Source organism: Callorhinchus milii, unplaced genomic scaffold (assembly GCF_018977255.1).
Source record: "Callorhinchus milii isolate IMCB2004 unplaced genomic scaffold, IMCB_Cmil_1.0 Scaffold2, whole genome shotgun sequence".
Lineage (NCBI taxonomy): Eukaryota > Metazoa > Chordata > Chondrichthyes > Chimaeriformes > Callorhinchidae > Callorhinchus > Callorhinchus milii.
In genome coordinates this window covers 115,658,904-115,671,021 of record NW_024704743.1, presented here as the reverse complement: position 1 = coordinate 115,671,021, position 12,118 = coordinate 115,658,904, and the positions used below count along the sequence as shown (strand labels likewise).

General features: G+C 46.2%; 2 protein-coding genes across 2 annotated transcripts in view; one reads left to right on the top strand and one right to left on the bottom strand.

Moving 5' to 3' along the window:
- The window catches only part of LOC103181061 (argonaute RISC catalytic component 2), a 40,383-nt gene extending 34,914 nt beyond the window's left edge, over positions 1 to 5,469 (bottom strand). Inside the window, exon 1 of the mRNA XM_007897266.2 lies at positions 5,435 to 5,469. Coding sequence (XP_007895457.1) covers positions 5,435 to 5,450 — 16 coding nt within the window. The 5' untranslated portion in view covers positions 5,451 to 5,469. The remainder of the gene's footprint in view (positions 1 to 5,434) is intronic.
- A 3,654-nt stretch (positions 5,470 to 9,123) lies between these two features.
- On the top strand, positions 9,124 to 11,759 carry rplp1 (ribosomal protein, large, P1). Its single transcript, NM_001292115.1, is given in 4 exon segments — positions 9,124 to 9,310; positions 10,673 to 10,747; positions 10,921 to 11,023; positions 11,626 to 11,759. Coding segments are annotated over 4 exon segments (333 nt in total). The 5' UTR covers positions 9,124 to 9,238; the 3' UTR covers positions 11,709 to 11,759.
- Positions 11,760 to 12,118: the final 359 nt, after the last annotated feature.

Below are 12,118 nucleotides of genomic sequence, written 5' to 3'. Positions count from 1 at the left end.
TCTGCACCTAGCAACACAATTTCCTACATACTTTGGTAAACCTACACATATTTTTCATATGAATGAATTATAATATAGCATGTGCTTTATATTGTGTATACACAGCACAGGGTCCAGGAATGATCTCTGAGGTACTCATGTGGAATACAGTATGGACGAGTTGGGCCAAATGGTCCATTTCCAAATCTATGTAGATTGTTAGCCAGGACAACTTCCCCCTCTTTTCAAATACTACCATGCGATCTCTACCACCACCAGTACAGGCAGAAGGGGCCTCAGGTCAACATCTCATGCAAAGGATAGTACCCACTAACTGAGTCAGGTATTATTGAAACCAAATTATCTAACAATTAGCATGTTAATTATCAACTATTACATTCTTGTGTCTTAAACACATTAGCTGCCTTTCGTAAGATCAAAATGGCTTGGAATGATAGATATTCTGGTATTTCCAGAATGATGCTTCTACTAAAAATACTGGATCATCAACTATTTTCAACCTGCTGGAACAACCTCCATGCATAATTGTAAAAAAAGAAGCCTTTTCTCTTTCTAGTTGCACCATCATTTCCCAAAGCATTCTGGATGCATTCTATCTGATCCTGCCACATTACGAACATTCAAGCGCTCCAGTTTTGGAAATGACCATACCCTCCATGAAGTTTAAACACATCTCCAATCCCTTCAACTGTTGTAATAACTCAACCCTGTCTTGACTTGTTAAAATTAATCTACATCATTGGAATCATCAAAAACAATACTAAAACATGCAACAGAATTCCAAGGGCACCAGGTAAAGCTCACCAATATCTAATACAAGATTGCAAAGTCTTCCTTGAAGTCACAACATAAATACTCAGCCACTCCCTTTCAATAATCAGATCATTCCTGAAGACTGCACAAGGCACCTTCCCAGGACATTCCTCCTGGAAAAGCAATTCCACTGTACAAATCAGCTTGCAGTCCCATCAATGTGAGGGACCAGGAGAGCAGAATCATTTGTTTTTTCTCTCAACCTTTCACCAATACCCCGAAGGAATCTCAAGGATGGGTGTGAACCTATATAAGTAAAGTCCAAAATACAAGCAGGTAAGCAGTGATGCATTGCTGTGATCATTGCCTTTTGAGTATACAGTTCATTCAACAGTTCCTTTTCAGTTGTGATGAAAACGGGTGTTCTTAATTAAATCCTATATTAGAAAAATTGCAGTCTATGAAGGATGTTGCGGAAACTGTAGGAAAATCCTGGTGTACACAAGTAACATTTATTATTTTACTAACAAATGAAAAGGTTTATAAAATCAACTGTAATCTCTCATTGATTAATTAAATTAAGAGCACCAGTAAAGCAGATTTACCCATTTCACAAAATAAACCCGCTGGCTGAGTAACGTCCAACAAGACCACACTGAGCAGTCTGTTGATGTTCACTACTACATGCAAAACTGAAAGGCCAATTTCCAGCCACAGATTTTTTTTAGATGTATTCTTCAAAGGTTGGAAGGTAATGCTTACTCTACTAAAACACTCACCAAATTAGCTCAGCCTTCTCATCTTTTGAAGAAAGAATATCATGGCACCTAAGAGACCATGTCAACAGCTAGATTCGAGAGTTGTGAAGACCAATGGAAGGACCTTACTACTGTGACAACCAGCATAACTACCTGGTCTTGGCAATAAACATGGACAGTCTAGAATCAATATCCCCAAGGTACAATTATGGTTCCTCCAGATTCATTAGAAGCTCAGATGAATTTCAGCCATTTATTTGCCAATTTTACTAACTGTTCACTTTATTGGGCCAGTAAAAAGAAATCTACAAATGCTGTAAAAATTGAACAATGAAGCAGGCTCAGGCAGATCTATCTTTAAAAAAATGACAGCTGACTTGGGTGGTTCTGATGCAATTTAAAAGCAGCAGAGATGGTCCTTGCCTCAGCCTTCGAGTGGGATTTGAAGAATCCTCACTTCAGGTGTCAGCCTGCCAATTACAGTAGAGTGCAAATATCAGAAACCATCCAAAGATGCTCTAGCAAGAAGAATCAAAGCCATTTCAGACAATTTGCAAGTGGCTATGAAATAAATACCCCACTCCCTAATCCCCATGTATCATCAGATTTTGCAGCAAATGGTAAATAACTGAGGTTAAGCGCCTGAAACTAATGCTACTGAGATGGACGATTCAATTTTCTCTGAGAATAATCCTTAAACCAGTCAAATCAGTGTGGGAAGCAATGTAAAACCAGGCAACCAACTCACCAACTTCTTCAAGACTTTGTTCTCCTGTCTTGGCCTTGCTACCCCTACCTCTGTGACCTCCAACTCTCTACCAACCTGCCTGCTCCCTCCGCTCAGTGGGCTCCGGTCTGCTTCACGACCCCGCTTCGCCCATCCCACCATTGGCAGGTGAGTCTTCAGCCTCTCTGCCCCCACACTCTGGAATTCCATCCCGCAGTCCCTTCATCTCACCCCCTCCCTTGCCTCCTTCAAGATCCATCTCAAGATCTTCCTCTTTGATTATGCCTTCGGTCACACTCCTCCCCCCCCCCTCTTCGCCCCTCACCATCCCCGATTCCGACCCACTGCTCGAGTCAGAAAGACTGATTGTCTAGTGCCTTGAGACGTCCTCCCTAACCCTAAGTGTGTAAGTTTCATCTGATCAAAGAGAATCAAAGCTCCAGTTAAAACAAAAGCTAGTGGATAACCAAATGAAGACAAATAACCCAGTTTTCATCAATCACTCAGAACACAGTCACTGATGCAAATGCTAGCTTCACAACTATCCGTTTTAGGCCCTTCATCGACATGTTTTGCCTGCCTTCATTTCCTGGTAGGGGGGGAAAAGACACACGAGAAAGAAAAACCAAGAGTGATCTCTTTGGGTCTAAACTGGCTCCAATCTGACATGCGATGGAATCCTGGATGTCAAGGTACAGTAGTCCAGTTTCTGATCCAGGCAAGTACACAGTTCTCCATGATACTACTGATAATAGACTAGATTTCTGAGATCAGGTAAGCATGGTGTGCCTCTCCAAGGAGAAAGTGCTGCCTCACACCAAATGGGTATTTCCATATATATGCAGAGTTCTCAGTAGTTTGAGTCAGATACTCCAACATGGTGATGGATTTCCACATGTTCAGACACCTGGCTGGTCAGTTCTATACTGTTAAAAATGGTCACTTAAAAATGTACCTCAAGAACTTCCAAGAGCCCATTGTTGAACAGTTGCATTAAGACTGTACCAATATGGATGATGCCTGGATTAAGCTATTTCAAGATGATTTAGGCATCAAAATGTATTTTGTGCGTGGGGGGTGGGTTGGGGCTCACACTTAATTTATAATTGTCAGGAGTCTAGCACAATTTTCAAGTCTGTATAGGGTGAGGGTACACTAAACCTTAAGAATAGTTTCTCTGAAGGAAAACAAATTGTGAGGATTGTGCTGGACATTAACAAAGAAGAGACTAATCCTTTCACCTGTCATACAGTCAAGCCCACGTGTTATAGCACATCATACCAAAGCCTGACATGTGCTTGCTAGACAAATTCTGGTTGATTTCTACAAATGCTTGCATTACATAGTGACCCAAAGTTACTCAAGCATCAACTTTTCTAGCTTTAGATAGCTTCCCCCCCCACCACCCCCATGAATCCATCATTGTTTCTTCTTGTTCACATCCGGATAGCCATCACTTGTCCCACCCCAAAAGACACTACTTCAGGCTGTGGTACAGTTCAAGAAGCTCACTCAAATAGCCACAATTCATGCCTGAACCTGGGTAGCAAGTACCTGATGCATTTTAGCTAATAATCACATACTGATTTTCAAGCAAGCATCACTGGCAGAAATAAAGAGCAGGAAAACCTGGCAGATTTTCATTTTTCTTCCCTCACTCCTAACTTACCAAGTAGTCAAAATCCATACTGAATCCCGATTTTTTGAAGTAAATGGTTTTGAAATCTTCAAGGAACTAGCATCAGTATTTCACAAATGCATAAACAACAATACCACTAGTTATACTAGACCAACATTGATGGGCATTGCAGACTGCCCACACTCAATGGGGTGGAACTGTATAGAAGGGGGAAAAAAGTATTTGTATAGAATATAGAACTAGGAAAAAAGTATTTGTATAGAATATAGAACTAGGAAAAAAGTATTTACTTTCAGGAGAGAACATTTGATGGGGTAAATTGGCAAGAGAGAAAGACACTGGTACTAGTCTTTGTAATCCAAATAAGTTTACACTGTGTTGTGTTTTCACATTCCTCCCATTGTTAACCACCTAAAATGCCAAAGCAAACACTATTTGACAAACTTATTTGACAAATTTCAATCCAGTACCAAACATGAAAACATAAGAATTTTCAATGCACCCTTGATTATCCACACGCTTATACATCATAATATAATAATCCTTGCGCTTGATATAGCACCTTATCATGTCATTGAGAAGTCTCAAAGCATTTCACATAGTATACCGTAAAATGAATAGACTGTATCTATTGTGGGCAAAACATAGCAGTCAATTACACACAGTAGTGTCTCACAAACATTTTGGTAAAAACATTGCAATCGTATACGCATTTGTTGATTTGAAGATTCAAATTTAAACCATAGAACGAGCAAAAAGGTGATACACATTTAGACACCGACAATCACCTAAATGTTAAATGCCAACTCTATATTACTAACCACAACATGCTTCATCCTCTTCATTTCAATCCCACCTACAAAGAATTTTCCTTGAGGTCCTAAGAGGTTTCCCTTCGCTCGAGAGCAACCGAAGACGGAGAACAAAAGCAGAGTGAGACTGCTTCTCCGATCGTGCACTTTTAAAACTTTTTTTTCCCCCAAAAAAAAGAGGGGCTTAAACATTTACAGATGACCTTTTCGGATTGATCTGCCAGTCAGTAGAGGCACTGTTTGACGCTAAACCCATCCTTCACTGCATTTACTATGACACCGGCACATCCTCCACTTTCCTACAGTAATTAATCTCGAGCAAAACATTGGTGTGTTTAACATCCCCCACATCACACACACACACACAATATATATATATATATATGTATAGAAATGATGTCAATCTACATAATAACAAACACCTACTACATTCATTACAGGCCAGAGGCCACCGGGACCCCTCTCAGAGCAGCGAGGCCAGGTCAGAGGCTGAGAGCCCTCACCAACACCCCAACCTACCGCCAACTCTACTCCCAGGCTGAGGCTTACCCAGTGCGGCCTAGTGAAGTGTGTGTGTGTGTGTGTGGGGGGAGATCGAGAGAGAAAGGGGAAGGGCCGCGGATCTAAAACCCCACCAAATATTTAACATTATCAAACGTAAACGTCTGCACACATTTACGGCAAAGCGACCGAGACGAGCGACCGAGACGACCGATTTAGTGGAGAACAGACTTGACTCACTCACCAGCTGCAGGATACATGTTTTATTGACCTGCCGGGAGGGGGGGGGGGGGGAGGGGAGGGGGAGGGAAACACGGAGGGACGGGAGTGAGTGAGAGAGGGAGAGGGAGGGAGAGAGGGAGATTTAAAAAAAAATAAGATGCGATGATGGCTATATTACAGCGTGGGGTGGGGAGAGGGGGAGAAAAAGGCGAGGGAGGGAGAGGCGCATCAAAGAGTGGAAGAGGGAGGGAGGGAGGGAGGGAGGAATGAACCGGGAGGGAGGGAGGAGGGTTAACGCTTCACTCCCTCCGCCACTAAAAAAAAAGGACAGAACCGCCCCCGACTGATTGACTCACTGACCGACCGACCCGACCGACCGACCGAGCCGGTGAGTGACCCTCCCTCCCGCCCGCACCGCGCCCAGATGGCTCCGGGCTCTGAGCGCAACAGCAGCAGCAGCGGCGGCGGCGGCGGCGGTTGGGAGCGTGAGGGGGAGGGAGCGAGGGAGGGAGGGAGGGAGGAGGCCGACCTGACGTATCCGCCAACCGCCACTCCTCCTCCCTCCCTCCCCTCCCCTCCCCCACTCGCACACTCACCCGCGCCGACTGCGCGCGCGCGCCATTTAAACCAGGCTCGAGCGCCAAACCGCCACCCCCCCCCCCCCCCCCGCCTTCTGCGCACGCGCTCGCCATTCCAACCGGGAATTGGCACAGGAAGAGGCAGGAGAGGAGGATGGCCCCAAAAGCTCTTCCCGACCCGACCTGCAGGACTGTCCCCTCCCGCCTCCTTCCGAGTCCCGTCTAAAGACCTCACCTCTTCGCCCGGACCTTCCCCTTCCACACCCCCCACTCCTGACCCCAATTCCCAGACCGGATCCAAAACCCGATCGTCCAGCGCCCCGGGACGCCTTTCCGACGTGAAGGGCGCGGTGCAAGTGTAACGTGTCGTCCTCCTCCTTCCCGATCGCTCCCATTCCTCGCTCGGCACCACTGGCTTCTCTCTCTCTCTCTCTCTCTCCCCACCCCATCCCCACATTAGATTTTTCCTTCCGGAATACCCACCCGGTTGTCTTCCTTGCCATCGGGCTGTTTTTTTTTTAATTGAACGCCTCTTCCCGGTCTCAGCCACCTTCCTGATAATCTGTTGCAGTTGTTAGTGACCCTCTCGGTAAAGAAGTGCTTTACTGAAATTGTCCTCTGCAGCTCTAATAATAATAATAATAATCCTTGCATTTGATATAGCGCTTTTCACGTCTTCTAGACGTCCCAAAGCGTTTCACAGAATATACTGTAAAGTGAATTGACTGTATATTTGTGGGCGAACGCGGCAGCCAATTGCGCACAGCAATGTCCCACAAACAGCCATGGATTGAATATGACCAATTTTATTATTGTTTTTGTTTTTTGGAGGGATTATTATTAGGCGTGTGGAGTAAGGAAACTTGCCCAAGGTTTCGCCCTGCCTAAAGCTCTAAACCTCATGTCCTTTTCTACTATCTTGGTGCGTCTAAAAGGCTTTATCTCTATAACACTTCAGACAACCCGAACAAGCAGATGGGTTAAGTTAACATCTTAGCAAAGCCTCTAAAATTCCGGGAAGTACATAGGGTTACTTATAAGCACATGAATGATCTGAAGGAGGAGACGGAAATACAATGCTCCCACTAATTCTGCACTGGAGTGTCACTTTTGTCAGGTCCTACTGCGAGTAAAATGGCAGCGGTGTTTGCTTATAAATGCACAGTCACTACACTTTATGGCAATTCTCTGAAGTGCTTTGAGATTTTCAGTATTATAGGTGTTATATGACATGCAAAGATTATTAATATTGTTTATTCAGTAATATGCCAATCTTGGAAAGGAAATGTATTTATCATGGTTTTGAAGATCTGGTTACTGCTGTCTTCCTTCTGGTCAATATTAGTAATAATCCTTGCATTAGTCGCCTAGTAATAATCCTTGCAATATTAGTAATAATCCCCCCCCCTCTCGACTCTCTTCCCCCTTCTCGCTCCCTCCCATCCCTCCCCTCACCCTGACCATTTCCCCCCTCCTCGCTCCCTCCTCTCCCCTCACCCTGACCATTTCCCCCCTGCTCGGGTCATGACCCAACTGTGCAGCGCCTTGGGACGTCCTCCCGACGTGAAAGGCGCTTGATAAATGGAATCTTGTTGTTGTTGTTGATAGTGTCTTATCACATCAATAAGGTAAATGAGAGGGTAATCCAACACTTGGACTGTTTTATCACATTGTTTTTTGAGAGCTGACCTGTTCAGGTCAAATCTCTACCACAAACACTGCTGTTTGCTTTTCCATATGAAACTAAATGCTTTGCGTTTCATTTCTGATGACACAAATCTGTTGGAGGGCAAATAATGCACTGTTTGTTGAGCAGATGTTTCCATGACAGCCCTGTGTTACTTAAATTTTGTGCTGACACCAGTCACATAGTAGAAAGAAGCAGATTTAAGGCTTAATAGTTTTTTTTATGAACAAGATTTACCTCTCTCATCCCTCAACCATAGTCAACTCTACGTAGTTATTTCAGTCACTTTTATTTAGATCGAGAGAGCAGAATCAGGCACTAAGTATTCCATGGCAGTATTCAAAAAGAAAAGGGAGTTTCTCCTGATGTCCTGGAACAATCCTCCAAATAAAATTGGTCGCTCATTCCATAGCTATTTGTGGGATATTGCTGTGTGCAACTGGATGCTGCGTTTTGATAATAAAATAGTCACTCCACTCTACAGTACATTCTGTGAAGCGCTTTGATATGTCAATGACGTGGAAGATTCCAGGCAGGGCGAAACTTTGGGCAAGTTTTCTTACTCCACACGCCTATCTGTCAACTTAAAGGGCATTCCCTTGCAAGTCCTACCAATCAGCCAGGCTGGCTGGGCTGCCACCAGTACTGCGGACCCGCCTGTCTCAGGAACTAGACTAGAGACCGCCGCAGGAAAGACCCCCACACTGCTCTAACACACAAACTCCTTAACATGACTGCTGTGTCCCTTGTGAGCTCAATTCGTCCACTTTTGTATCTTTAAGCCTGGTTCAGGAGCCGGTCGACCAGGACCCCCAGAGGGTTGGCTCCATCCTGACATTCCATTACCAGACATGTCACCTCGGAGCCTCAAGGAGACGCTGCTCTCTCTCTCTCTCTCTCACTCACTCTCTTTCTCTCTCTCCACACACACACACACGCACAGGAGAGTAATAAGTTAGTGGAGTCCTGTAGCTCAGCGGTCGGAGCACTCGCCGCTCAAGCGAGAGAGACCTGGGTTCGATTCCCGGCAGGGGGCGAAACCTTGGGCAAGTTTCCTTACTCCACACTCCTGATAACAATCCCTCAAGAAAAAAATAATAAATTGGTTCATTTCAATCCACGACCGTTTGTGGGGCACCGCTGCGCGCCGTTGGCTGCCGCGTTTCACCCGCAAATATACGGTCGATTCACTTTACAGTCGATTCTGTGAAGCGCTTTGAGACGTTCGAGAAGACGTGAAAAGCGCTATAGCGAAGGCAACGATTATTATTATTATTATTATTATCACAGAGACAGCGGCTCTGTTCTGACAATGGAGGGGGAGGGAATGAGGGAAAGAGCACGTGGTTGTCGGCTCGAGGTGACCGGAAACGCGTGTCTCGGCAAAGGGAAGTGACGTGATATGCAGCTGTGTATAAGAGTCCCTTCCGGCCGCGCCGCCCCCCCTCTTCTCTCTCGGTTCTGAGGTGCTCGGTTCTTCCGACTGAAGCTAAGGCCCGCGTGACAGCCGGCGACTAGCACCGAAGCTCCGCTCCCGACCCCAGGAAACTGACCGTAAACCATGACGGCCGCTTCCGAGCTCGCCTGTATCTACAGCGCCCTCATCCTGCACGACGACGAGGTCACCGTCACCGTGAGTACGGCCATGTTAGGGCAGCCCCACGCCGCGGAGATGGGCCCCCGGGGGGGGGGAATAGGCCCAGACCCCGGGGGCGCCTGGCACTCACAGCCGAGGAGATAGGCCCAGACCCCGGGGACGCCTGGCACTCACAGCCGAGGAGATAGGCCCAGACCCCGGGGACGCCTGGCACTCACAGCCGAGGAGATAGGCCCAGACCCCGGGGACGCCTGGCACTCACAGCCGGAGTGATAGGCCCAGACCCCGGGGACGCCTGGCACTCACAGCCGAGGTGATAGGCCCAGACCCCGGGGACGCCTGGCACTCACAGCCGGGGTGATAGGCCCAGACCCCGGGGGCGCCTGGCACTCACAGCCGAGGAGATAGGCCCAGACCCCGGGGACGCCTGGCACTCACAGCCGAGGAGATAGGCCCAGACCCCGGGGACGCCTGGCACTCACAGCCGGGGTGATAGGCCCGGATCCCGGTGACATCTGACATTCCTGCTCGCGGGACAGTGAGGCCGCAGCCACGTGTGGAGGAGCCGAGCTGACGGCTCTCGAGCCGGGAATGGCCCGCCAGGGCCTCTGGCTCTTCCATCCCTGTTGTTGTCGCCTCTCGGGGTTGTGCACATGGGTCCGTGTGTAGTATTGGTGAGGACCAGAGGCTCTCCTCTCCCTCTGCAGACAGCTGTGCTCCTGGAGCTGAGCAGCTTCACTGCCTGTGTGAAGCAACACGTACATTTATTTGCTTCTGATTTTTCAGTGACCCCTTTCCCTTCACTGTTGTGCTGCTGCTGCTGTTGGCGGCTTCTTAAATAAGCCGCACCACTGTTCATATGCATCTCTTATGCTGGATTGGGGTGTGCTGTTGGTGGTAAATGTTGAGCATTAGATATTTACCTCGATTTATTATGTCATTAACGGAACATAAAGGAAGTTTCTTGGCCAACAAATCCCACTCGTTAAATTGGTCATTCACTTTCATGACTGTTTGTGGGACATCATAATAATAATCCTTGCATTTGATGTAGCATTTTTCACGTCTTTGAGATGTCTCAAAGCGCTTCACAGAATATACTGTAAAGTGAATTGACTATATTTGTGGGCGTAAATTGTCTCTGAGACGCCGTCCGGCTGGAGGGCGCTATAAAAATATAAGAATAAAAAATCCAAGTTGTTGTCTGTCACACTTTCCTACATGTGTAATATGTGCAATCACATTACAGTATATCCTTCAGCTTTGAGACATCCTCCGACATCCTCCCAATGTAAAAGGCACAACAAAATGTACGTTTTTTTTACATATGACACCTGTTGATGCAATCTAATGCACTTAATTCTGTAACTGATTGTGTTAATATGCCTCTTGGTTTAGGAAGACAAGATCAATGCCCTCATCAAAGCAGCTGGAATAACTATTGAGCCTTTCTGGCCAAATCTATTTGCTAAGGTAAGACAGCACAATAAAAATTACATTTAACTAATGTAAACTGCAACTCCAGTAATGAATACTGAAAGCTTAACTTATCAAGTGAAATGCATGTCATCTCAAGTAAAATTGCCAAAGCTGTAGTTACTAATTTAGTCAATTATACCATTTGACATTTGTATGACTCTTTCCAGGCACTTGCAAATGTCAACATCAGCAGTTTGATCTGTAACGTTGGTGCTGGTGGTGGTGCTGCTCCTAGTGCTGCTGGTCAGGCTGCTGCTGCCCCGGCTGCTGGTAAGTACTACAAAAACAAAATTAAATTTGTATAGCACCTTTCACGTCGGGAGGATGTCCCAAGGTGCTGGAGAATCGACGGGGGGAAGGAAGGTGACCACAGGCACGGTTGAAAAGCAGGGTCTTGGGAGGGGGTGAGGTGGAGGGACTGTGGGATGGAGTTCCAGAGGTAGGGGCAGAGTGTCTGAAGGCCTGACCGCCGATAGTGAGGTAGCAAGGTGGGGGGTGTGAAGCAGGCCGGAGCCCGCTGAGCGGTTGAAGCGGGCAGGTTGCTCGGAGGTTAGGAGGTGAATTTGCACAGGGGAATCCACGTGTCTTTCAGTGTAGCACAGCCTAGATTACATCATAAGGTGCGGAGGTAATAGACCATAATATTTAGTTGGATTAAAGTATGAAAGTTTTGTTGCACCAATAGGGTGAATATCATGGGCGCACAACTTAACCTGCTGGGTGTACTCTTGTAATGCACAACACCTAACCTACCAGCTCCACGAGAGCATCTGGCTTTCTGTACAGCCAGACCCACTTGACACTCTGGTGGATGTTTTGCACTTTGTTAATGAGGTTGGAGAGCTAAGCTTGTATTTCTTTCTATTCTGCAGCTGAGGAGAAAAAGGAAGAGAAGAAGGAAGAGGAATCTGAAGAGTCAGACAACGACATGGGTTTTGGTCTCTTTGATGACTAAGTGTGCCATGAAACATTTTCTATGGGTACAATAAAAACAGGAATCTATTTGAGTTGGCTCTTACTCTTACATTTCTACGATAAGGTGCTCAAAACAGATACAGTGTGTGGCCTAATCAATATTGTACATATTTAACATTACTTTGTTTTTTTGTCCCAATGCCTGCTTTGTATCAAGCGGTTGGTGTCATACTGTTGACAATGGAATTAGTCATATAAGAACTGGTCTTGAGCCATTCTACAGTTGTGTTTTCAGAAATCTGAATTAGACAATTTCCACATGTATGTGAATGACCAACCAACTCTACCTCTCCACCTCGACTCCCAGACTACTGCTGTCCGACATCAAACTTTCACCGGTTGAATGTCAACAAGACTCGAGCCCTTGGTTCCCGTCAGTGCTGATAGCAT